The sequence below is a fragment of the Tupaia chinensis genome, unplaced genomic scaffold, assembly GCF_000334495.1.
Source record: "Tupaia chinensis unplaced genomic scaffold, TupChi_1.0 Scaffold149501_1, whole genome shotgun sequence".
NCBI lineage: Eukaryota > Metazoa > Chordata > Mammalia > Scandentia > Tupaiidae > Tupaia > Tupaia belangeri.
In genome coordinates, this window is record NW_006209345.1 from 2,562,646 (window position 1) to 2,590,265 (window position 27,620).

General features: G+C 43.0%; 1 protein-coding gene across 1 annotated transcript in view; it reads left to right on the forward strand.

Moving 5' to 3' along the window:
- CHKA (choline kinase alpha) overlaps positions 1–27,620 on the forward strand; it is a 74,423-nt gene that overhangs the window by 35,938 nt on the left and 10,865 nt on the right. Inside the window, exons 5-13 of the mRNA XM_006171357.3 lie at positions 2,043–2,096; positions 9,459–9,572; positions 14,556–14,689; positions 15,077–15,181; positions 16,060–16,118; positions 19,002–19,089; positions 20,269–20,377; positions 23,526–23,632; positions 24,940–25,021. Of these exons, the coding sequence (XP_006171419.1) occupies positions 2,043–2,096; positions 9,459–9,572; positions 14,556–14,689; positions 15,077–15,181; positions 16,060–16,118; positions 19,002–19,089; positions 20,269–20,377; positions 23,526–23,632; positions 24,940–25,021 (852 nt within the window). The remainder of the gene's footprint in view (positions 1–2,042; positions 2,097–9,458; positions 9,573–14,555; positions 14,690–15,076; positions 15,182–16,059; positions 16,119–19,001; positions 19,090–20,268; positions 20,378–23,525; positions 23,633–24,939; positions 25,022–27,620) is intronic.

A 27,620-nucleotide genomic window follows, 5' to 3' on the forward strand; every position in this document is an offset into this window, starting at 1 on the left:
AGAAGATACAGTTAGAATAATAACAGCATAGGAATAACCACAGTCATGTAGACTTTCATACAGGTCAAATCCCGTTACAACAAATTTAAGTAGGATATCCAAATTCTGTATGTGTCTTAAATTTTTCCCTACAAAGTATGAGTATGTAATATATTAAATTGAAGAACTTTGGAAGGGGCGTTTCAGCCCCACACCGTGTTCTGACATTGCAGTTCATTTCCCTTAGCTGGGATCTGGACGTGAATTTGCCACAGCTCGTCGAGTCCAGTGCATTGCTCCTGGGCTTGTTTGCCTGTGCTTAGCAGCACGGAATCTCATTTATTCATGCAGCCCAGAAAGTGTAGGCAGCTTCAGAATTTATTTAGTGCTTTGGGGAAGACCGATAATAAGTAAAAGATGGAGTCCCTATTCATTAGGAACTTAGAGACGACTTGGGAGAGGAGACAGCTGAAGTCTAAGGTACAACACGTCACGAGAGTATTTTGGAGTTAGGGAAGGAGTAAAGTTTTCATGATATCTAGCTACTCCTTTTTCAGGTTTATCACATCTTAAGTCAAACCGTCAGCAGGTCTAAAAGTAGTTTTGTAGTATTTGGATTTTTATAGCTTCCATTGTAATGGGATTTAACCTGTAACATCCTTTCATCAGAGAAATGCAGATTACACAAACAAAAATATCTATACCCCATTTGTACTTTGTGTACTTTGTACCAAATGTAATGAACTGTATGTTAAAGATACTACTGAATATGTGGAAGTGCCAGCAGTGAGTCTTATGCAGATAGCTTCATGAACATGGGTATTGATTTTGTTTACCTTTATGTTGAATAAGATAAAACATGCACTGTATATATAAAACATGCATTAGACATCTGTGGAATGTTATTTCACTGTATGATGGATGAGAGTGGTTGCTTTAAATCACGAGGTTTTTCGAATGGTGTTAGAGTAGCTGGTGTTGCTTAACGTGGCATTTTTTTTCCTGTCCATACTTTCCACCCTTGGTACAGGTATTTTTGATAAAGCTGTGGAATGGAAAGGTATGTTTTTCATGGGATGTTCAAGAATCTGTTACCTTAAGTTTTTTTAAAGAGGTTTCCTTCACGGGATTCCTTTTGTGTCCAGCTTAGGCAGACTTAGTTTAATTTGTAACAAATACCATTTTTAGAGGCAATATCTGAATGCAAAATTTGGACATGACACTTAAGTTTTTTACTTTACTTTTCCCATTCCCTTGTTAAAGATAGTATGAAGGTTTTTAAAGCACTTGGGGTGGGGGGTTGCTTTTCTAATGTATGATCTGTGTCATAAAGAAAGTATGTAGCCTAAGAATTACTTATGGTAGTTAATGATTTAGCATGTTTTTATTGCTAGAATCCTGGTTACCAGTAACTTGCAATTTCATTGAGGAAAGTGATGTAAAAATATACTTTAATACACTAATGTGTAAGATACTTTTAGGGGCTTTATTAAATTCAGCAGTCCGGTTGAGAGGGTGACGGGCTGAGCTAGAAGGGTCAGTCTGTGAAACGGCATGGTGGCAGAGCGTGTCTGCACAGACCTGTGTCAGGTTTCCCGCCTGCATGGGGATTGCCTCTGTCCGTCCTGTGCCGTTCACGGCTGTCCATGGGTGTGTTGACACTCCCTGTTCTTGCAGGTTGGCTCGAAAGAACCACATAGCTCAATTGGTGACAACTTGTTTTGAGAAGGCCTCATTAGAAGAGGGCACTCTAGACTTTCCTCTAATAATGAAATTGTGAAAATACATGGGGACGGCTGTGAGACATGCAGCTATTTGGTCTCCATGGCATATCCCCTTGGCATATATCCCCTTTCTTGTAAAGAAATGAAGCACTTTCTAAGGCGTTGGCACTAGTGCCGGAGGCTGCTGGTGCAATTTAGACTGAGCTGGTCACACCGGTGGTCACACACTATAAAGATCTGTCATGTTTTGTAAACCTTGACTGTTCTGGTGGTTGCAAAGTTAGTGTCTGCTCTGTGTTCCCCATCTCACCGGAAGTGTTTGCTTTTTCTCATTCATAGAGGTCCTGTAATAAAGAGGGATCCGAACAAGCTCAGAGAGAGAATGAATTTCAAGTAAGTAATTCAGTCCATTCTGCATCTGTATGAGGTAGAAGCTGGTGGTGGCCAACCTCACCTGGTCTGTGGTCTGGCAGTGCCTCTTATCTGCCCTTGGAAAATCCTGGTGTATCTTTCCTAGAGTAAGGGCTCTGGTGTATCAGGAGCTACTGCATTAAGACTGAGTGAGCAGTGGGTATTTCTGATTCCTCCTGAGAGTGTAGATAGTGGAAGGATTGTGCCTTTATGACAACTTGAACAGCATTTGATGAGCTAAGAGACAGAACTTTGGGTAACATAAGTATGCAATAGTCTGATGTGGAAGCACCTGGTTGCCGCTGCTGCAGTGTCTCTCCCACCCCATGTTAGCTGTTGCCATGCATCTCATCAGGAAGCAAGGGACTACTCAGTTGTTTTAGTAGCCTCTCTATGCATGATATCCAGGTTGGAAAAGCTTCTTCCTAGTCTACGGGATTGTGAGTTAAAATGACCTCACTCTCTGAGCCACATATATGCGGAAGAGCCTGAGACTGAGAGCACAGCTGCAGGGAGGCTCAAACTGGAGTCTGGGGTGCTGATCTCCACTGTAGGAGCAAGGAATTTTTGAGTGCTCTTTCCTAATATGTGCAGGCCTACAGATAAGGGGGTGCACATGCACAGCACGCATATGTCTAAGACATAGACACGCATGTGTCTGTATATACCAGTTTTACCGATTGTATACTGATTATTAGTATGATCAAGAAGCAGTAAAAAGGGATGAGATAAAAAAAAGGAGGGAATGGGTTGATATTTTTCCTCACATTTCAGCAGTTTGCTTTGTATGCGTCCTGTTCTGGGGACCTGGTTCAAAGGGTCTAGAACTTACACTAACTGTGATGACAGTGACTGAGAAGTCATTGAAGAGGTAGTGATTGCTATTCTATTTTCAACTGTTGAAAGCTCTTCATACATAACCTTTGTACTTCCTGGTAGCTGAAAATGTTGCATCACTAGGAGCTCCATTACACTAAATCCAAAGGACATGTCCAGTTCTCATTTTATTTGACTTCTCAACAGTATTTGGCATGAACCCTACCTTTTTTTTTTTTTTTTTTAAGTTGCTACAGGATGTGTGGGCTTGCTGGGGGAGAGAGAAGGTGAGAAAGCACTCCCCCCCCCGCCCCCCGCAAAGGGCATAGCCATACCATAATCCCTTCTCTATTATCCTCTTGGGATTTTGAGCACACACGGCTGTTTAGTTTTGTTCAAGGTGCCAGGTCAGGGACTTGAACTGTGCAGTTGGCCATGTGGTATCCAGCTGCCTTAACCACTATGCCACCCAGACCCTCACCCATTTTGAGATGTTTTCTCCACTAAGTTAGCCACAATACAGAGACATAATACAGATCCCTCGCTTTCTTCCATCCCCCCTTAGTCTTCATTCTGTGCTTATTTTTTTGCTGTCTAGCATTAGAGCTTCCTGAAATGTGGCTGTGGACCCTCCAGGGGACCACAGCATCTTTACCGTAGTTTAGACCCTTTGGAACTAATGCCATCAGCTAGCAATCTCTCCTTGGATGTCTCATAGGCCTCAAACCTGCTGTGGCCCAGGCTGAACCCATGACTGACCTTTCCTCCTTCTCCACAGAAAAATCAAAATCCTGATCTTCCTGGCATTCCTTTTCTGGGTCACTCACCTGGCTGTGTAGGTCAGAAACCAGAGGGTTATCTCTGATACTTTGCTCTCCCTCATTCCCATATTTACACCACGAATTCTGTTGATTATTTGAACTATGCCTTGGATCTGTCTACTTTTCTCCATCTGTACCCTGTACCTTTCTAGTCTAAGCTGCCATTCTGTCCTTTCATGTCCTACTTCTGTTCTTATTTCCCACAAAACACTCCATTTATCTTTGCCAGAGTGATATTTTGTAATTGCTGATTGATTATATATTAGTCTCTTGATTAATCCTCTGTGCTTACTCTCTGCCTTTGGCCAAGTTAAGTGGGCGTTATCCTACTAGGCCCTCATAATCTAACTCCCACTGACCTTCCCAGCTTCATCTCACAATATTCACAACATTCCCTGCTCTCCAACCATGTCCTAACCCTATGGTATTCCTTGTCTTGGGGCCTTTGCACATGCTTTTCCTTCCAGCTGTGGCTCCATGGCTTTACGTTTCCCACCCACTACTTCTGCTCATGGCTAGGATCACCTTGAAGTCTCCTTCCATAGTAAGCCTCCTCCTGACTGGGTTTGTGCCTAGATGAGGTTTGTGCCTTTATGTCATGCTATTCTTTTGCACTTTCTGTGGTTGTTAATTTTTAGTCTACATGACTGCCCTTTTGAGTTTCTAAACTCAGGTCAGCTTCATGGCCTGGTGGTTAAGGGTTGGATCCTACGTGGCTGGCTGTGCTGTTCAAGTTCTGGACCTGGCAGACTGGGAACATACCAGATGTGTACGCATGCGTGTCCAAAGTCCCAAAAGGAGGAAGAGATAGAGGAGAAGAGATAGTGGTATGATCATTCCCAGTGTGTGTGTGGGGGTGCTTCCTCCTCTCTCTCTCTTTCTGTCTCTCTGGTGTACACACACACACACACACACACACACACACAAATCATACAAGTTTGAGATTATAAACTCAGAGCAAGCTCTTGGCTGCTTCTTGTTGTCTCATGGTAACTGCAGTACCTGCAGCAGCAAGTTACCTACCCATCGATCATGGCTAAACCTCCTTAGGACCTACCAGAAAATAGCAGGTAGCCTGATTTTTGCATAGAAAAGGAAGGTGATTTGTTGTCCGAGTGGAAGAGTTGATTTTGTTTTCTTTCCGTCTTTTGTGTCACCAGTCCTGGTCCGCTGAGGTCACTTTGTGGAACATCTTCAAAGGCCCTGTGGCAGGGAATACCATAGAGTTAGAACATGGCTGGAGAGCATAGAATGTTGGGAGCATGCTGTGAAGTGAAGCTGGAAAGGTTGTAGTGGTCAGATCCTAAAGACCTAGTAGGATAAAGCCCACTTAAATTGGCCCAAGGCAAAGATTAAACATGAAAAGATTTAATGGCCTTATCTAAGTCCTCACTGTCTCAGAAGGTCCCTCCCTTGTAACCCTCTTCAAAGGAGGACATTTTTTCTATCACCTCCCGAGTACCTCAGGACCATTTCTAGGGGTCAATGACTTCTTCCGTCTTGATTCTTTATTGTTGCTTCCAATCATTTCTCATCTGTTGAAACCCCTGGCTCCTTTTGAGGCTTGCTCCTTGATAGATCTTCATTCTCAAGCATTATCATGATGCGAGCTCTGGAACATGTGCCTTTGGCCCTCCCCTTCCAGTCAGCCCAGGCTGCTCGATCTCTTGGAGCTTTTTTGGCTAATGTTGTGCTCTTCCTTTCCTTTTATTGCCCTGTCCAGCTGCACCCTCCCCCCCAAGTTTTTGAATGCTCCAAAATGACTCCTCCCTCCAGGCCTATGTACTCCTACAGGGCTGACTGTGGCTCCTCGCCCCTGAGGTCTCAGGTCAACTCAGTGTTGCTGTCTTAGTAACACTCATCCCATTCACACCCTGTCAGCTCCCTCTTCTGCTCCCCTCATGGTGCAATCCCATCTGTAGCTGTGCTTACTCACTTCACTGTCTGTTTCTCGCTAGAACGTAAGCTCCATGAGGCAGGCCCAGTGTGCTTTGTCTTTGTTGTCTCTTGTGCTTAGCACAGTACCAGATTCTTAGTAGATATCCAAGAAGCTTTTTTTTTTTTTTTTTTTGGTGAGTGTATGAATGAATCTTTATTTCTGAAGCCAAGGTAAGTAGTTGCTGTTGAGGTATTGATCTTTTGTGAAAAAATAGGACCAGTTTCCTGTAGATTGTCGCCAGCTGTGATTTGATGGCCTGTGGCTGAACTTGGGTACAGTGTGGAGGGGTGGGCCAGGCCATGTCTGTCCAGCTCTGCTCTCTACTATGCTCATTTTCAAGTAGCAAGCAGGGATTGGGAAAGGTTGTTCAGCGACCTAGAGATTACAAAAAGACCACTGGTGGTCAGTGCACTCGCTGTTAGGTTATCCACCATCCTCCTTTACCTATCCATTTTTCTTGTGGTGACTTAGTTTTTTTCTCTCTTTTTCATCTGTAGATTCCATCCGCCACACCCCATCCCACTCCTGCCCCCATCTTCCTACTGTGAATCAATCTTGAATTGTAACATTATGTAAGAACAAAGCTAAAAAAGAATTGGACAATTCTTCCATCTCTTTCCATTTCTGGGAATGGGCTGACGCAGCTCTGGAGAGGATTCTGCAGTGTATTCAATCCACAAACCAGCGTCAGGGCTACAGTTAGATAAAGGCAACTCGAAGAATTCTGTGTTCTCAGTGAGCATGGTATGCTGAATTTACTGGAATAATAAAGTAGGCTTTAAATGTATATATTAAATTTGGAGTTTTAACCTTTAAGGCTTATTTAGGATGGAGTATATATACAGTTGCCCCTCATCAACAGGGGATTAGTTCTAGAAGTATACTAAACTCTGTGGATGCTTAAGTTCCTTCTATACAGTGGTATAGTACTGGGCCAGCAGATAATGTAAAGGTTAAGGTGAGTGGGTCCCATGTGGCTAATTATACAATTTGAGTCCTGGACCCAGTGGCTTGAAAATCACACCAGGTGTGTGTGTGTGTGTGCACGCGTGACCAAAATCGTAAGAGGAGAATGAAGGAGAAACGATTGCGGTGTGGCTATCCCTCCTGAGGGATAATTTCTCATTTTTCTAGTTCCTCTCTCTCTGTCTTTCTGACTAGTGTACAACCCTATAGCTAAAGCTAGGGGGAAAAAAAAGTACAGTACTGCATATTACCCATACACGTCTCTAGATTACTTATAATACCTAATGATATGTAAATACTATGCAAATAATTGTTATACTATTTTGTTTAGGAAATAATGAAAAAGGGAGAAAATCTAAATATTCATTACAGGCTAGACTAAATCAATAAAGGCCTAATTACATAGAATATGCCAGCAGTAATGTATTGTTTTCATATTCTGTGGCTATAGAGGGCCAGCTGTTTTTTCCCCCCTCAAGAATTATTCATGGGGACCAGCAGGTGGCGTGATGGTTGGGGTGCTGGACACTCCCACATGGCTGACCATGGTTTGAGTCCCAGACATGGTGGCTTGCTTTCTTTCTCTCTCTCTCTCTCTGATCAAATGAAAATAAATGAATGAATAAAATTAAATAAAATAATTTAAAAAAAGAATTATTCATTCAGTGGCCAGCAGGTGGTGTGGTGGTTAAGGCACTGGACTCTCACATGGCAGACCACAGTTTGAGTCCCAGATCTGGTGGCTTACTTTCTCACTTTCCTTCTTTCTCTTGCTCTCTCTCTCTTTCTGGTTAAATTAAGAAATAATAATAATAGCAAATGAAATTAAACAAATCATTCTTTTTTAAAAAATAATTCAATCTTATTTATCATAATTTTTTTTTAGTATTCTACAGGGCATGTGCACTCACGAGAGAGAGAGAGAGAGAGAGAGAGAGAGAAAGTGAGAAAACAGGCCATTAGGTCTGGGAATTGAACTGCGATCAGCCTGTGGGAGTCCAGTGCTTTAACCATCATGCCAGCCACTGGCTCCCTGCTGTCTTTATTTTATACAGTGCCACTTTAGTGCCCTTCAGTTTAGTCATTTTATCATGTTAAAAGCTGAAAAGTTGAAAAATAAAATTTAATTCTGAAAACATTCCATATTCCTAGGAATCCGGAACAAGAGATCTTAATCCTACTCTTCAGAAACTATTGGAAAGAGAGTTGAAATTTTGTAGGCGATTATACAGATTGCAAAGGGCTACAAAGAGCCACAGATGGCAGATTTCCTGGTCTCAGAGCAAAGTCGAGCACTGTCTTGTGCTGTGATGCCCAACCTCCACATGGTTGTGCATTTTACAGTGGTTTCTCATTTTTTCCCTCAATCTGGTGAGCGCACATGCCCTATAGCAAATAATTTAAGAAAGATAATAAATAAAATGAAATAATTTATAAAAAATAAAAAATGTTTTGCCAAGTAAGCAGAAAATGCTGTTAGGTATTTATTGTCATTCTCAATAGATTGAAGAAATAAAACCTGACTGATATCATATCCTAAAGTCCATTAAGTTGAAATGAATGTGCTGTCTGTATTGTCATCTACACAAAACTGCAAATTAGTAAATAAAGATTGAGCCTCATAAAAATGATGGTTAGACCATAATTGTGGGGATTACTATAACATGATGGTTAAACTGTAATTGTGGGGGATTACCAACAAACCCATTTGCCCCCACAAACTGTAAAAGTACTGAATTACTTTTTACTTTAATGAGGTCTGATAGCCTGTGGAAGTATCTTCTTTTTTCTTCACATTAATTCTAGTGTCATTTCGTTGCCTAATTAGTTTTTCCTTTAGATTTCTTTGTTTTTTGTAACATGTTTTTCAGGGGTCATGTTCCCCCACAGCACATCTCTTAACAAGGGATGAACTAGAATAATCGGAAAAGCTTTTTCAGAGCACATCTTCTGGCAGTTCTCCTTAGACACAACTCAGAAACCTGGACTTGGGATCTGAGAATCTCTACCTGTGAAAGCTCTGTAGGAGATTTGGGTGCACCTTATGGTTGAGCATGATGTTTTTCCACTCCTTCACTCCAACAGATAGAAACCCGTAGGCTGTAATTTGCTAGTTAAGGGAACTTGATTAAGGAATGAATTTGAATTGAGACAAGAGGATGGATTTTGACGGTGAAATGATTGTAGATCCCACATTAGTTATTAGGGCGGAAGAGAGGCACATCATAGAGGTTTTAGCAGGAAGACAAACAAACCCCAGGAGACTAGTTATGAGAGCTGGAAATCGAAACCTGGAATGCCAAATGCTAGGGTGCTCTTTGGATCAAAGAACCATAGAACTTGGACCTAAATCAGTAATTCTCAAACTTACTGTATCCACTGACCAGCTTAGTGGGTAGAAGTTCATTTAGATCATTTCTTTTCACTAGATGCTCTCAACCAAAGAGCCAATCAATCAGCCCTTACCACAATAGATGATGTTATGGCCTTTGATAAAATGCCCAGGAGTGAGGCTCATACAGAGGTTATAAAATAAATAGAAGCAATAAAAGCACTGATAGATATTGTTCTATTTCTGGAACAGATGACCTAAATTAAACTTGAATTTTAAATTTCATCAATACAGTCTAATGTTTGCAAGCATGGATCCTGTGAATCACAACATCTGTGATTTTGGAACCTGTTTCTTTGTATTAAAATAGGGGTGGTAAGTGTTGATAGTACCCACATCGAAGAATAGTTAATGAGCAGTAGATTAAATGAACACTCAGTAAACATATGATTTGCTCTTGTCTGTTTTAGGGGGCCGAGGCTATGGTTCTGGAGAGTGTTATGTTTGCCATTCTCGCAGAGAGATCGCTTGGGCCAAAACTCTATGGCATCTTTCCCCAAGGCCGACTGGAGCAGTTCATCCCGGTAAGATGGCCATCCTCCGCAGGGGTGATATATGAAACTTACCATTCCCTGTCTCCTTATGCTGCTTACCCTGAAACTTTCACCTTTTCACCTGTTGATCTCAAATTCTGGTGTTTTTCTTTATAGAATTGGCTGCTAGAACAGTTTGACAGTGGCTATACCCTGTCCCTTCTCTGGCCAGAGCCCTATGGAGGCCAGCACAGTTCTTTCCCCCTTGTCGCTCATTGTCCTTTGCGTTTTTATGCCTTTCTACTGTTTAGAGTCTTCTCTGTCTCCCACCTTTCCTATTTCTGTGTGCCTGTCAGATTCCTCTTAGGTTTCAGGGCCTAGCTCAAATCCTCTATTTCCAATCAGCCAGGTTTATTTTCCCTTTCTTGTTATCCTGAGGCATTTTTAATGTTGCTATAACATCTAAGGGTTATGTGGGCATATCCCCTGCCTCACTCACACACTTTATTCCCTGCATGATGCTTTGTGCCTCAAGAGTTCTCATTAACCTTAATGGTTAAAGAGGGTGGCTGTGGCACCCTCAGGACCGATGTGTTTGTTAGGCATTGCTGATCCTATTAGCTTGCTGTCCCCTGCTTTCAGCTAGGTTTGCGGTTCTGATAAAAGCTTGTTCATCTTAACTGAACTCCTTATGTTCCAGTGGCACTCTTTATACCCTCTGCATGGGGTGTCTTGCCACAAGAGGCCTCACATGTGCCAGGCTGTCCTGTGCAGCTGTGCGGACAGGCCTAGCACAGGGACACCTGACTAAGGGGTGCTCTGCTTGCAGGGCTCAATGAACATCTAGCTAGGGGCTGAAAGAGGGGGTTCCTTTGTCTACTCTACAGCCCAGGAACAGAGAGCCTTCTGTGATCTGTCCCCTGAGGGACCTCTTCAAGGTGGTGTCATGGCCTGGCCTTGGAACTGCCAACCCTGAAGGCATGGTTAGATGAATGGATCACTGTGCCACACTCTACCTTTAGTCTAGTCTCTGGCACCTGGCCATGTTTTTATTTATAATTGTCTCAATAAAGACAGTAACCTCTTTCAGGCATAAAAATCAAGTGATATAATTAAGTATTTTAGAGAGTTTTGCAAATATAAAATCCTTAATGTGGTTACAAATAACAATATGAATGAATAAACAAAATTTATTCTGGAGCTGGTGGGTAGCGTGATTGGGGGTGCTGGACTCCCACGTGGTCAATTATGGTTCAAGTCCTGGACCTGGCAGCTTGCTTTCTCACTCCCCCCACCCCTCTCTTTCAGCTCTGTTCCTCTCTGGTCAAATTAAAAATAAATAAATAAGTAAAGTTAAAAAAAATTATTCTTTAAAAAAATTAATTCTCTTATAAATAGTGTATAGATTTTTTTTCAAAAATTCATTCTGATAATCTTTATCTGTTAATTGAAACTATCAGTTCATTTACATTTACTATAATTGCCAATATATTTGGGATTATAAGTCAGCCATCTTTCTTTATTTTTTTTATTTTAGTTTTTTTGAAGAAGATTTTTGCTATAGGATATGTGCGCTCTGCTAGAGAGACTGAAAGCGAGAAATCAACCCCCCCCCTCCGGGCAGATGGTCACACCACAATCCCTTCTTCTCCATTCTCCTCTAGGGATTTTTTTTTTTTAAGAGTTATTTTATTTAACTTAAATTTATTTAAATTTGACCAGAGAGGGACAGACAGAGAAAGAAAGTGAGAAAGCAAGCAGCCAGGTTCAGGACTTGAACTGTCATCAGCCATGTGAGAGTCCAGCATCTTAACCCCCACACTACCTGCTGACCCCCCCTGGCATCAGTCTTAAGCCTCTGGGTGTAGGACTCGAACTGCGGTCGACTATGTGAGAGTCCAGCAACATAACCATTATGCCGTCTGCTGGTCACTAAGTCTTAGTGCCATCTTAGTATGGAGTTATATTTTTCCTACCTTTTTTTTTTTTTTGAAAGGTTTTTACTATAGGGCGCGTGCACTCGCCAGAGAGACAAAGAGACAGCGAGAAATCACCCCCCAGGGGGGATGGCCACACCGCAATCCCTTCTCCTCCATTCTCTTCTCAGGATCTTGGGCAGGCACATACGTGTGCCCGGCGCAAGTTTAAGCTACTGGGTCCAGGACTCGAACTGCAGTTGACTACATGGGAGTCCAGCAACATAGCCATTACGCTAACTGCTGGTCCTCCTTTCCTACCTTTTCTTATTCTGTTTCTTTTTTCATTATTTCCTTTCCCATTCATTTGGAAATCATGCACCTCTACCATTCTTTTATTGATTATTTTTAGTTACAGTTTTTGTATTTGACTTATCCAGCTTTATAATATCAGTTGGTATTATTGTCATTTTTCCAGACAATGCAAGAACCTTAGCCCTCTTTAAATCGATTTACTTCTCTCCCAGCCTATGTTATTGTGCTGGTAAAGAAACTTACAGGCATTTTTAAAAGCTGAATGAGCTGGGGATCAGCATATGGCATAGTGGTTACGTCACTGGACTCCCATGTAGTCAATGGTGGTTTGAGTCCTGGACCTGGTGGTTTGAAACTCATGCTGAGTGCATGTGCATGTGTGTCCAAAATCCCGAGAGGAGAATTGTGAAGAAGGGATTGCGGTGTGGACATCCCCCCGTCTGTCTGTCTGTCTCTCTCTCTCTCTCCAGTGAGCGCACATGCCCTATAGCAAAAAAACTCTCTTAAAAGAAAAAAATAAAAGCTGAGTGAGCTACCTTAAGTCCTAAGTATCCTGTCACTAGAAGCTGAGTTCTATCCTTATCTCATGCATGGTATGATAATTTATGGAGAAAGTTGTGGAGAGGATTCCGGGGCTAAGTAGAACACCAAGCCCAATGCTTTCAGTGAGTGCTTGGGTCTAATTAAGAACACCTGCAATGTGTTGAGACTCACCCTTATCTCAGAGGCCTTGTGTGCATTATCTCCCCCAGCTCTCATAGTGACTCTGTGAGGGTCTTAATGTCCTAGTTACCAGGGCCATCGGATGGTGTGGAGGCTAAGGTGCTGGCTCCCACATGGCCAACTCCTTGGTTCAAGTCTCAGACCCAGCAGCTTGAAAAATCACACTGGATGTGTGCGCATGTGTGCCCAAAACCCCAAGAGGAGAATGGAGGAGAAGCTATTGTGGCATGGCCATCCCCCCCAGGGGATGATTTCTCATTCTCCCTCTCTCACTTTCTCTGATGAGCCCATGTGCCCTATGGCAAAAACAAAAACGAAGTCATAGTTCCTGTTTTCTAGAAGCAAGAAAATGAAGAATAGTATATTAAGTAACTTGCCCTTAGTGTCATATAGCCTTGAAGTAAACATTAAAGCCAGAATTTGAACTGTGTTTTTTTTTTTTTTTTAAAGGATTATTTTACTTAATTTTATTCATTTATTTTAGTTTGACCAGAGATGGAGGTGGGGGGGGGGGGGCAGAGAAAGTGAGAAGGCAATCCACCAGGTCTGGGACTCAAAACCATAGTCGGCCATGTGGGTCCAGCGCCCTTAACCACCATGCCACCTGCTGATCCCTGAACTGTGGTTTTTCTAACTTAGGAGCATTTGTTCCTAACCTTTGTGCTGTCCTGCTTTGGTTTTTCAGGGAAATGTCTCTGGGTTTGTGTCAGGAGCAGTTCATGTGAAGAAGCCCTTGTGGTCTACATTGATCATAAGCTCCATGAACGTTAATATGAAAGAGCAGCCAAAGCAGTATAGCCTCAGGCTGCATTGCAGAAGCACAGTGTCCAGAGACTGGCACTAAGTCCTCTTTGGCTCTGTTTCTTTGCTTAGCTTTGCCTGCTGAAGCCTGCCCTGTGCCAGGCCAGGTGCTGAGGACACCATTGGGGGAAGTTGGCAATGGCTTCTCCTGGACTCACAGCACATCTCCTGGTTAGAACTTATTCTGCACACACACATCTTTTATTTATTTTTTTTCCCTTTTCAAAGATTTATTTATTTAATTCCATTTGTTATTATTGTTGTTGTTTAATTTGACCAGAGAGGGAGAGATAGGGAAAACAAGTCACCAGGTCTGGGTCTTGAACCATAGCCAGCCATGTGGGAGCCTAGTGCCTTAACCGCCATGTCACCTGCCGACCCTCGCACACATCTTTCCTGCAGCAGGCAGAGCAGAATGTACCAGCTGAGGGAGAAGCTGGAGCTGGGTCATGTGATGAATTGCTGAAGACATGGATTTGAGTGTTGGATAGAGTACATAAGACTTGTTTTGTGTGGTTTTAGAGGGCAGAATTATAGATGATAGGGAAATCGTTTTTAGTTTAGTAAGTTTTAAGGAAGAGCATTCTCACAATTAAAAAGGGTTTAAGGGCTGGCCCTATAGTCTAGTGATTGAGGGAGCCATGTACTGACTGTTTCAAATCCTGGCCCTGGCAGCTTTAAAAACACACCGGGCCATGTGTGTGTATGCCCCAAGTCCCAACAAGAGCAAGAAATGGAGGAGAAGGGATTGTAGTGTGACCACGCCCCTTTGAAAGATGCTTTTGTTCCTCTCCGTCTCTTCTTTGGCATGTGCAATGCATTCTCTGGCATTTAAAAAAGGCAGACAGAGGGTTTTCAAAATAACATAGACCTTTGGAGATGGCCTGTTCTGCACTATAGAGATGCCATAGCATTTGTTATATCAGTATAGAAACACAGCATCCATTCCTGAGGGAATTTTGTGCATTTGGTGAGACTTAAATACCCTACAGAAACTGGCTTCTATTAATAGTTCTTAAGATTGTTTTATTTTGTGGCTGGCAGGTGGCATGGTAGTTAAGGTGCTGGACTCCCACATGGACGACTGTGGTTCGAGTCTCAGACCTCGTGACTTGCTTTCTCACTTCTCTTTCTCTCTCTCTCTGGGCAAATTGAAAAAATGATAACAATAGCAAATAAAATAGTTATTTTTTTAAAAAAAATAATAAAAGATTGTGTGATCTCACACTTTTTGAGTTACCTGGATAAATAACAACTTTTAACTCCTTTTTTATTTCAGAGCCGGCGGTTAGACACTGAAGAATTAAGTTTGCCAGATATTTCTGCAGAAATAGCTGAGAAAATGGCTACATTTCATGGTATGAAAATGCCCTTCAATAAGGAACCAAAATGGCTTTTTGGAACGATGGAAAAGTAAGTGGTCAAGTGGCTCGGTCCTGAGTTCTCCATTGTGGCTTTCAGCAGTAGCAGAAGTGAGCAAGGTCTGCCACAGCATTCAGAGGTCATCCTCTGGTTCACTGCTGTGCAGGCTGTCACTCGGAGGTATTTGTCTCATGACCAAGTCTTTCTCACATATAAAAATCCATTTCTGAACTAAAAAAGATTTGTTTATGGAAACGCTGATATACTAACTGGTGGATGGAGAGAAATTCAGCTTTCTAGAAAGCTGAGAATCCTCAGTCTGCTCCTCTTCCCCACGGCTGTTACTGTGGCTGTGCTGGGATTGAATGTTTGACTGTAGCCCCAGGAATAAGCCTGGGTGAACTGCTCAGTGATCCTCTGTGTCCTGTTTTCTCACAGATACCTAAATCAAGTGCTGAGAATTAAATTTACTGGGGAATCCAGAGTTAAGCAGCTCCACAAATTCCTCAGTTACAATCTCCCTTTGGAACTGGAAAACCTGAGGTGAGGATCTGCTTCTGTCTTCTGGCTTAATAAGTAATAAGTACATCTGTCCAAAAATTCAGGTATTCTGATTTGCTAAAACTGTTATCAATGAGCATTGATTAAGCTTTCCTCATGTTTGGCATTTAATCATGTCTGGGTTTTACAGGATGAATTTAAACAGATGAGTTTTGTATCTAGCATTAGTTTTCTACAAATACTGTCACTTTACCTCTAGTCAGTTCATGAATGTTTCATAGAGGGAGGAAAATTTTAGAGGAGTGGTTTGGTGACTAGGGCAAGTAGAGTATCTAGGACAATAGATTTGTCATTTGGGGCTGGAGAGAAAAAGTAAGGGCAGGCTCTGGAGCATAAGCAAATGAGGGAAACAGTTACACCTAAGCTTTAGGGGAAAACAGTAGGAAGTTGACAGTGATCGCTGAGTCGAGGCCATGGTGTCCTCAGTGTGAGACTGAGTGCAGGCTACTTGCATACGCACCTCAACAAGTATTTACACCTTAATATCTGAGTGTCTGCTGCACAAGGCGTCGTGATTGGTGTGGAGGGAATGGTGACCCAGGCATTTTTCAAGGAGCTTCTATTAGGAGGATGGAAAACAAAGCGAGGAGGGGGTGCTGCAGGAGGGGACCGTCATGTGCAAAGGTCCTGCAGCAGGAAAGAGTTTGGAGTACTGAGGGACCTGTGAAGATTTCTGGTGTGAGCTTCCGTGGAGTTGAAGCCACATAATGACACAGTTTCCAGAACTGACGTGACTGTGTTACACAGAGACCATGGTTTGGTTTGGAGCACTAATGGAGTGCTGGCCATGTTGAGACAGTGGGACTGTTTATATCTTACTTAAAAGTTTGAAAGGTAACAGTAAAACCTTTCTTTTCTAGATCCTTGCTTGAATCTACTCCATCTCCAGTTGTATTTTGTCATAATGACTGTCAAGAAGGTAAGAATTACTGTGTTATGCTAAAAATAGCATTGATGTATATATTTAGAAGATTACCTCCAGTGTGTATGATAAATGCCAGCTGACTACCAGGAGAGATTGAGACACAAAAAATTATGAAACAGCCAGACAATGAAATATAATTTAACTATTAAAGCACATAAGATAGTTTTATACATACCAACAGAAAATCCTCACAGATATACTAAGGAAAAAAGTCATAGAAAAGGTATAAGGTACCTTCTCATTTATTTAAAAGGTAGAGAAATATGTAGAAAAATATCTGAAGGAATATTCACAACTTGAGTTGGGATAAAGGACTTAAACTTTTCTAAGTCACATTTTTTTAAAGAATTATTTATTTAACTTTATTCATTATTTTTAAATTTTTTTAATTTGACCAGAGAGGGACAGAGAAAGAGAGAGGGAAGTGAGAAAACAAACTGCCAGGTCCAGGACTCAAACTGTAGTCGCCCATGTGTGAATCCAGTGCCCTTACCCCTCTGCCACCTGCCAGCCTCACATATTGTTTTTTAGTGTTCAGCTCTTTGAACATATGACTTTTTAAAAACAATAATTATTTAATTTTATTTATGTTTTAATTTGACCAGAGGAGAGGTAAAGTGAGAAAACAAGCTCAAGCTCCCAGGCCTGGGACTTGAACTGCTGTCAGTCATGTAAGGGTCCAGTGCCTTAACCACCACACCACCTATTGGCCCCCCATATATGACTTTTAAATCTGAGAAGTAGTAAAGAACAAGTCACCTTCTGAGTCAGACCTGGGCCCACACTGCAGCACACTGCAGCTTATCAAAGCCCTTTCTCGCTAAATGTCAGTGCACTCTGGGTTTCTCTCTTTAAAAACATTACAGTGCTGTCTGTCACATCCTGTAACAGGCTTTACCCACTGTGACCTAACAGCTCATCAGAGGCAGGTGCCTGCCTAATTGTGCAGCTCCTACTGATGCCGTCAATGTTCCCTGCTCTCTGTCTTGCTGTCCTTGTGCTCCCCCATCACAGGTGACTGAAGTCCAACCTCATGCCCTTTCTTCCTAGGCGAAGCAGATTCCAAGAACAGTCCCTCCTAAAGACCTGCCATCAATAAGCCATTAGTTTGAGCTAAGATACCTTTTGTTAGTTAACTGATCATTGCTGGCTAAGGTCAAGCAGGGTGTAGGGATTTTGTGTGTTATCTACACCCTTCCAGTGGTGTTGTTGGGCATGGGGGTAATAAATAACACAGACACCACTAGAGAGAGGGTTCTGGAAAGAGGTCAGCTGCCTCTGTGATGGCAAAGTGTAGAAAAGATAGAGAAGATGGGAGGTGTACATTTATTTAGTTCTGCTACTTTGGGCATTTGTCTCTGTTTTTGTTGTTGTTGCTGTTGTTTTTGGAGAGGATTTTTGCTAGAGGGCGTATGCACTCAGCAGAAAGACAGAGAGACAGAAAGCAAGAAATCACCCCCCAGTGGGGATGGCCACACCGCAATCCCTTCTCCCCTCGGGATCTTGGGCACGCATGCACATGTGCCCGGCATGAGTTTAACCCACCAGGTCTGGGACTCAAACTGCAGTTGACTACCTGAGAGTCCAGCAAAATAGCCATTACGCCAACTGCTGGTCCCTTGTCTCTGTTTAATTGCTACTGGAAAAGGAGGAAATATTCTTAGAACCCTAAAAACTACTTTCCACCAGAAACCCTGGAAACAGAGTGACTGGACATCTGGTAAAATCTGGCTTCCCATTGCCCATCTCACGGGACCTGCAGTGCTGAGTAGAATGTGTGTGTGTGGGGAGGGGGCGGGGGGGGTCTTGGGAACATGAAGAGCCAGGCTGGTGACCAGCCCACTTCTTTTTTTCGTTTCTTTTCTTTTCTTTTCTTTTCTTTTCTTTTCTTTTCTTTTCTTTTCTTTCCTTTCCTTTCCTTTCCTTTCCTTTCCTTTCCTTTCCTTTCCTTTTCTTTTCTTTTCTTTTCTTTTTTATTTTCTTTTCTTTTCTTTTCTTTTCTTTTCTTTCCTTCCTTCCTTCCTTCCTTTCTTCCTTTCCTTGCTTCCTTCCTTCCTTCCTTTTTTTTTTTTTTGCTATAGGGCATGTGCACTCACTGGAAAGACAGAGATCTAGAGACAGAAAGTGAGAAATCACCCCCCAGAAGGGATGGCCATGCTGCAATCCCTTTTCCTCCATTCTCTTGGGATCTTGGGCACACACGCACACACACCTCGTGTGAGTTTCAGCCACTGGGTCTCTCGAACCGCAGTTGACTACATGGGAGTCCAACGACATAGCCATTATGCCAACTGCTGGTCCCTACCAGCCCACTTCTGACCTGGAATTCAGCATGAAAGAAAATGTCATCATAAGAACTCTGTCTGGGGTGTTCTTGGGAAGGAAAAGCTGGGAGGACAACACAGTGGGACCTGTGTGGTAGCTGAGCTTATCCTGCAGCATCTTCACTAGGTCAGACACAATGACAGAGCTTCCCAGCTAATATTCCACAACCAGCCAGCTAAGTCTGGGAAGTAAAGGGGTAGGGGGTGGGGTGTGGACCAGCCTGAAGCACCAGTGTACCGCTAATGGAAAGTACTGCCCCAGACAGTGTTGTGAGACTAGGCTCTGTTCAGTGAGCCCAGAGCTCGAAGGAGGCCAGGGCAGTGAACAGGTGTTCAAGGGTGCTGGCTTTCGCATCTCCCTGCCCAGGGCCAGGCCTCCCATGGCAGCACTTCTCCTGTGCTCTGTCCATACCACGGTGATGTCCATGGGGACCAAAAGCTGCATTCAGTTAGGATCTCCTAAAAGGGTCAGAACCACACTCTTAGCTCTGCTACCCAAGCACTTGAGTCTTCTACTACAAAATAAATAATGTCACACAAACCTTTTTTGTAGGTAATATCTTACTGCTGGAAGGCCGAGAGAATTCTGAAAAGCAGAAACTGATGCTTATTGACTTTGAATACAGCAGTTATAACTACAGGTATTGTGTTAGGCAAATGTCTTCAGTTCAGTATTGTTTTATTATTGTTAATATTGTTAACATAGGTAAGTGAAAACACTATTCTCAGTTGAAAGCTGCTTCACTGGGAGTGCAGGCTGTGTGTGAAAAAGCAGCATGGTTCCCATTCTCAGCTGACTGGACTAGGAGGAACAGCCACGCTATTAAAATCTAGGACTTAGAACTTGGCTCTTTTTTTGTTTTTTTTAATGTATTTCTCTCATGAGCAAGACAGAGACAGAGAGACAGACAACACCCCCCACAAGGTCTTGTATTTATATATATATATATATATATATTTTATTTATTACTATACATCATGTACATTTGTTATAGAGAGAGAAAAAGGGAGAGAAAGTGAGAAATCACACCCCAGGGGGATGACCATGCCACAACCCCTTCTCCATTCTCCTCTCAGGATTTTGGCCATGCATACACTTGTGCCTGGTGTGATTTTCAAGCCTGGTGTGATTTTTGAATCCATGCCCAGGATTCAAACCGCAAACTTGGTCAATGATCCAACTGCCTTAACCTTTACCCCACCTGTTGGCTCCCCTCAACAGTCTCAATGCCATGATCCATCCTTGGCTTGAGCCTGCTTCTGATCGTGAGCATGCACATACCCAGCACTTGAGGAGGTCTCTGGATGTAAACCTGGAACCTTTCCATATGGGTCAGCCTCAAGGAATGTCACATATTGCTGCTATGCCACCATCTGGCCCAAAGAACTTGGCATTTTCTTTTGGCTTCAGAGATCATTTTCCTTTCAACAGTGCTGATTACAGGAGATGGATTTTTTTTTAAGTATTTATTTAATTTTATTTATTATCACTATTTTTTCTTTTTTTTAATTTGACCAGAGGGAGACAGAGGAGGTGGGGTGGAAATGGGAAAGCAAACCTCCGGGTCTGGGACCTGACTTGTAGTCAGCCATGTGGGAGTCCAGCGCCTCAACCACCACGCCACCTGCCAGCCCCAAGACGTGTTGTTCTTGAGCGTATTCAGATGGTGCCTTAACAGCTTCAGTAGCCAGGATTCTGATCATTACCTCGTTGGGGCTGGGATAATGTGCCCAGAACTCAGCCTCTTTCCTTCTGAGGACAAACTACCTCCAGAACAGCAAATTGCCTCACCTGTGCTCTGTCTTTTCTCTTACTGCAGGGGGTTCGACATTGGGAATCACTTCTGTGAATGGATGTATGATTATAACTATGAAAAGTACCCCTTTTTCAAAGCAAACATTCAAAAGTATCCTACCAGGAAACAACAGGTAGGAGACTAGTTTTATACTGTTGATAGATAAATTATGTAAGTCAATTTTATGCAGTTAGAGTTACATCTTCGTTTTAAAAGAGGCCCCTTTTAAGTTGTGGGATGCTTAGTCGAACTCTCACTTACGTTGAAAAAAGATTATTTTTGAGCTGCTGATATTCCTCATTCTTTCCTTGTCCTATTCCGTTTTCAAACCTGTGGCCTCCTTGTGGGTGCTGGGCATGGAGAACAACCACTGCTGTGCTCATTACCTCTTTGTTCCCTTCCTCATCCTGGATAAAGTGGCCGATTATGCCACCCCCATACTCTCTCCTGGTATTTCCCTTCCTGTCAGTTTTCCTTCTTGGCCAGTATGTGTCCCCACCCACTCCTCTGGCCTCTTCTCTGCACATTGCTGAAGGTCTGGGTTTGCCTCAAGTTCCCTGCTTGAGTAATAAAGTGGAAATACACAGCAAAAGTTATTCTCTTTCTTTCTGTTAAGTGTAGATTTGAGTTCAACAACTTTTTAAAAATCTCTGTGTAGAGATAACCTGTATTCATTCATTCTTTATTTATTTGTTGAGAGAGGTTTTTGTGTTTTCTATAGGACGTGTGTACTCACTAGAGAGACAAAGAGACAGAAAGTGAGAAATCACTCCCCAAGGGAATGGCCACGCTGCAATCCCTTCTCCTCTAGTTTCCTCTCAGGATTTTGGGCATGCACACACATGCACCTGGTGTGAGTTTTAAGCCGCTGGGTCCGGGATTTGAACTGTGGTCGACTGCTTGAGAGTCCAGTGGTGTAACCATTAAGCCATCTGCTGGTCTTGGGAGATAGCCTGTATTCTATCAGAGAAGAACATAGGTCCCTTTGTAGTTCCTTCTAGTTCTTTCCAAAAATCCCAATCTCCATTCTGTTTTCTGGCTTTCTTTTGGGAGATTACTACCTTAATTGTTTGTTTTATGCTATATGGTGAAAAATAAGCTTTTGGGTATCACGATAGGGGAAAGGCCTTTATATTCATAGTTTTCTTTCCTGCCCCAAATCATGGGAGATCAATGAATGTAGAGGATTATTTCTCATGGGAATTTCCTCTTTTTTCCATTCCTTTCTTAACCCACTATTGGAGCCTTGGGTTGAGGAAAGTCAGTAGCAACAGTGAAACTAAATAGGGCTAGGAGAGAGTGGGCAGGGAGGGTAAGAGCTTATTGCCAGGTTGCCTGGGTGACCCTGGTGCTGCAGGACAGCTCTGTAGGCTGCCCTGTGCCTTCACACAGAGATCAAGAGTGAGAAGGACGGGAGTGCACCCGCTCTGAGCCAGGCATGGGGATGGAGTCTTGAGGGGCTGGCCCACACTTCAGGGGCAGCCATTCACATGTAGATTCATGGCAGGGCTAGAAAACTATGCTAGCTTTCTTCTTGTCACATTTCCAGGCTGATGGTGATGAACTTGACTATGTCCCAAACAGAGGCCAGGATGACATGAGAGGGAAGGGTGGAGGAAGGTAGGACTGTTTAGGCCAGGCTGAGAGAAAGCAGTAGCAGTCTTCAGGTATATGGATTATGGCCATGCTGAAGAGAAATTAGACCTTTACAAAAACTGAGTAGCTCTAAGAACTGTACATCTATGCACACATGTGAAATAAGCCTATAATGTTCATTTTAATGTTTATTATTTATATCTGCTTTTTTAAATAATTATTTTATTTATTTATTTATTTATTTATTTATTTATTTATTATTTTTTTTTTATTTGACCAGAGAAAGTGAGAAAGTAAGCAACCAGGTCCAGGACTCAAACTGCAGCAGCCCATATGGGAAGTCCAGTGCCTTAACCACCACATCACATACCAGCCCCATATATTACTTTTTAGAATAGAAATTACATTAATCTTACAAAATGACTTAGACTGCTCACTCCCTTATTTTCTGTAACAAATCTATGTAAGATGAGGGAGGGACATTTGTCCAGTAGAATGGCAAGCCACTGGTGTGCCACTGCAGCCGGCCCAGTAATCATCTTTTCTATGCCAGGTTTACTTTAGAATGTGAGATCCCTTGGGGACCAGCAGGTGACATGGTGGTTAAGGCACCAGACACTCCCACATGACCAACCACAGTTCAAGTCCTGGACCTGATGGCTTGCTTTCGCACTTTCCCTCCTTCTCCATGTCTCACTCTGATCAAATTAAAAGAAAAAAGGTGATAATAAATGAATAAATAAAATTAAACAAATAATTCTAAAAAAAGGAAAAGAACTGGATTTGAGGTGGTCATTTAAAAAAAAAGAAAGAACATGAGACCCCTTCTAGACCCCCTGCCTAGGATGGTGCTTGAACTGGATGATGTTTCCCCGTGATGGAAGCAGAATAGCATATGAAGGAAGATGGAAGCAGGGATATTGAGAACTGCTGGTGTTCCAGCTGGGTAATTAATGAGGGTTCTTAGAAAAAAAAGAGCTGGACATCTAGTTTCTTATTTAGGAAAGAACGAAAAATGTGATTTAATTATTCTGTTGCCTTTTGATACAGAGTAGACAAGTTTAAGAACAAGGAATCTAATTCATATATAGATACATTAAAGGTAGAACTTGGTAGAACCCTAGGGTAAACAGTTTCTTCTCCAAACCAGAATTAAATATTGCCAATGTATTAACACAAGTGTGTAAATAATCATGGCCTCTTAGAGTCGGTAGGCTGGCCCAGCACCTGCTCTCAGGGACCATCTACATCCGCCCCAAACATCAGAGTACCCAGAGATCCATGTCTGCCAGATGTATAGCAGCCAGGTTGGGGAAGGTTTTGAGGCAGGCATACCCTGCTTTGAGATCAGTCAGTGAAACTTAAGTATAGATTTTACTAGGAAAAAATATGACCTAAATCACATTCTCCAGAAATAACAGTTTCTTCTGTCTTTCTGATAACACTGCACCAAGTGCAGTAGAACTGCTACTGTGAGTTGTGCTGTGGAGAACATTCAGTGGTGATTACTGCCAGGCTACGAGAGCTTCACGAATTCCTGTTTCTTGGCATAGCCACAGTGGCCGGTTCTGCCCGGCTTTGTCAGGGATGACTGGAATCACAGCAGATGTATGTGCCTTATGACAACTGTTGTCATTGTCTGTTTTAAGTCATTGATCCTAACATGGTTACTTTTTTCTTTTAAGCTCCATTTTATTTCCAGTTACTTGTCTGCATTCCGAAATGACTTTGAAAACCTCAGTAGTGAAGAAAAATCCATCATAGAAGAAGAAATGTTGCTTGAAATCAATAGGTATCTTCTTTTTTACAATTTGTAAGAATTCTTTATAGAGTATTTGGGATGGTTACTTGCAATTAAGAATAGTTTAGGAGCTCCTTTATAACTGTACATCTCTAGAACTTGTGCTTTGTCAAAGCTAGAATAACTGTTATCTAAACAGACACTGCCATGTGAGGCCACTGTGCCCTGGCCTGCACCTTCTTTCCATGATCCTCGAGGAGTGGTAGGCACCTCTTAATATATCAGGACTCTCTAAGTTCCTCCTAGGAAATTATTAAAACTCATGCAGGATGGTTCTAAGTTTTGTTTTTCACTGATTTCTCAACAGCTCCCAAAGTGGGGCCTAAAACTTCTCAATTCTGTAAAGATCTAAATAACTCTTAACACACATCTCTTTAGTCAAGGGGTCTGTGGGTTACTCCCATAGTTTGGGGTCTCTCCTGCAATGTTACTTGGTCATTGAAGCAACTTTCTTCTGTCCACCCCACTTGCCACAAGTTATCTCATTGTGGTCTTCAGAGTGCTCTCACTAAGCGTGCTACCACCCAAGCCCACCCCCAGTCTCCATCGGCAGTATGGAGCTTCCCTTTCTGTTTCCTGAGTGGGTGGAAGTAAAATAGGAGAGGCGGGAGAGGACCTAGACAGAAAGAGGAGTACCAGGGAATCTAGCAGGCTCCAGGGACTACAAGAAACCAGAGTGAGACTGGGGGTGGAGGGCATTGAAGCAGGCACTCCTGAAGTGTAACTTTGTCTTTATGTGGTTAAATCCCGAGAACTGGATGAATAACAACTGGATTCACAGTGACAGGGGACTTGGCACAACCAGAGGTGGTACCATGGTTCACACTCTATTTTGCTTCACTTCTGTGAGAGAGCTGGGTAGGATGAGGTTGGAATTTGAAAATTTAATTACTGAGGGAGTGAGAGCGTCATCCTGCCTCCTGAGGAAAGCTGCAGTGATTTAGAGGCCTGCTTTTTGGTTGCTGATGCTGTACACTTGCACATGTAGCAAAGATTGTTTCTTTCTCTACAAGTACGGTCACCAGGGCTTTCACTTACTTAAGTCCTGTGAATGTCCTTATGCTTGCCCTGGCAGGCAGCTGGATGTGTGTATACCCACGAGTCCACCTGTCACTGGCCAGAGGTGGAAAGGGGATGGTAGCCCCGCTGTTCTACGTCTCTGTAGAATACAGTCCCATGAATAGGCCAAGCAGTTTGTATCCAGATGGTTAAAATGTCCATGGAGGGTGAAACTTCTTCAACAATCCTGTGACCAAGGCTGTACACCTCATGCGTGTTTCTTGTTTTTGCAATTACAGGTTTGCCCTTGCATCCCATTTCTTCTGGGGACTTTGGTCCATTGTACAGGCCAAGATTTCATCCATTGAATTTGGGTACATGGTATGTTTTGGGGCAATGTTTTCCTTCTGTTCTCAGGAAAAATGCTACAATGTATGTGAATGTTTGGCAGCAGTGACTGTCCCTTAGAGGGTCACCCACTCCCTGAGTACTTGAATGTAGCAACCTGGCGGCTCAGCCAGGAAGCTGTTGGAGAAAGGCTACAGCATTTTGGCCACTCTCCCTTGATGCTGGGCTTGCTTGTGGAGGCTGCCCTTATGTCGAGGGTTCACAGGACCCACCTTTCCTGTCTGCCTGTCTGGATAAGGCTGTAGAAATCTGGACCTCAGAGGTCCAGCATCTGACCTCAGTCCCTCGGACACGGGGACATTAAGTGCTGTGTACCTGTGCTGTGAAGGATTTTATTCATCTGTAACTACTCTGTTCTCCAACTTCAGGGCGGGAGCTAGTACTTAGTGGATGAGACCTCTTCCTTTTTGTTGCACATTTGTAACCAAACTAGGCTATTATAATGACTTCAGGAGTGACCCTTGATAGAAACGCTGTTTTTAACCTTTAGATAAACTCATCTCTCTCATTCTGTAATGACTGCTGATGGAGTATCTTGGGGTGGGGTGGGAGGCAGCATAGAAGTCCCTGTTCTGTAGTCAGCTGCCTTTCTTTAGAATATGTAGTAAGAAATGACAAAGCTCACTCTTAATCCTCCTCAGCAGTACACTAGGGTGGTTTCTACTTCTAGGCAGAAATTCTGTAATGTATAGAGGTTATTAGGCAGAGGAAGAAGAAATTTAGATTTTTTCTTTTCTTTTCTTGCTATAGGTTATAAGCCACTGGGTCTGAGACTCAAACTGTGCAGTAGGCCATTTGGGATCCAGCTGCCTTAACCACCATACCACCTGGCTGGCCTTTCTTTCTTTCTTTCTTTCTTTCTTTCTTTCTTTCTTTCTTTCTTTCTTTTTTATGAGAGAGTTTTTGAGTATTCACACAAGGGAGAGCAAGAGAGAGGTTTTTCTTCAATAAGGTTTTACCACGATCCTCCTGCCCCAGCCTTCTAGTTACCTAGGGCCATTGGCATTGGTTACTTACTACACCAGGCCCATTTTTTGTTTGTTTCTAGGTTGGCCAGAAACTGAATCAGGGCCTCCCATGCAGCCTTAGCTATTGCACAGTGGCATCCTCTTAGTTGTGCCACTGTGGTTGGGGCCTGGTTGGTCTGTTTTTGTTTTGGAGAGATTTTTGCTATAGGACATGTGTCCTCACCAGAAAGTGAGAAATCACCCCCCTAGGGGGGGTGACCATCCTGCAATCCTTCTCCTCCATTCTCCTCTCGGGATCTTGGGCATGCACGCACACGCACCCACTATGAGTTTGGGCCACCAGATCCAGAACTCGAACCGTGGTCAACCACATGGAAGTCCAGCAACAGCCATTACACCAACTGCTGGTCCCTGTTTTGTTTTTTTTTTAAGTCAATTTATTTCCTTCATGACAGACAGAGACATACACTCTCTCTCTCAACAGAATCATCACACCATGATCTTCTACCCAGCTCTGTAGCCAACCAGGATAATAGGCACATTCATGGCTAGTTCTAGGATGTAAACCAGAGCCTTCCCATAAAGCCTCCAGCATTATACACCTGTGCACCTTCTGCCTGTACACTGTGGCTGGACCTGGCCTCGATTTCTAAAACCGATTGGAGTCATGGTCACATGATTCAGTAAGACAAAGTAGACATCAGAACAAAGAATATTGCCAGAGATAAAGAAGGACATTTCATGCAAATTAAAACCACAGTGAGATACCATTTAACACTAGTTAGAATAGCTAGGATTAATTAAACAAATAAGTACAAGAAGTGCTATCAGGGTGATCTGTGTCATGGACTATGAAAGAATTAGGGGGGAAAGGGACCAGATTCAAAGTGTTGCATCGGCCGTAGAAGGCAGGGTCTAGGGACTTTTAAAGGAAAGGGATTTAGGATGGGATGATCAAGGTAATAGTCTTAAGATGGGATTCTAGGTGGTCTTTTACAATGTCTGGGTTGTTCAGTGTTATCTCTTGGTGAGTCAGCCATCTGCAGGAAGATTAGGCAGCTCCCCCATCCCCTTTTCCCTCCTTTTAGATAGAAATCTTCCTGTGATCCCAGTGAATTCCCCACTAGGGCATATCCCCTCCTACTGGAGCAGCCAGACCAGGTTTAGGGCCTCTCTCTCCACCATGCCAAGGGTGCCCAAGGTTGCCTCAGATGCTGCTTTCCCTCCAGCAAAGCCTAAGGTAAGAGACAAATAGCCAAGGATTGATCCTTTAAAAAAGAAAGAAAAATGCCCAAGGTATCTGTGGAACTTTGAAGGTGCCCTTCTCATCAAGAATGTCTAAGAGGAACCAGCAGTTAGCGTAATGGCTATGTCGCTAGACTCCCATGTAGTCGACCGCGGTTTGCGTCCCGGACCTGGTGGCTTAAACTCACGCCAGGCTCGTGTGCGTGCATGCCCAAGATCCCGAGAGAAGAATGGAGGAGAAGGGATTGCGGCGTGGCCATCCCCCCTGGGGGGTGATTTCTCGCTTTCTGTCTCTCTGTCTCTCTCTGTCTGTCTGGCGAGCGCACACGCCCTATAGCGAAAACCTCTCAAAAAAAAAA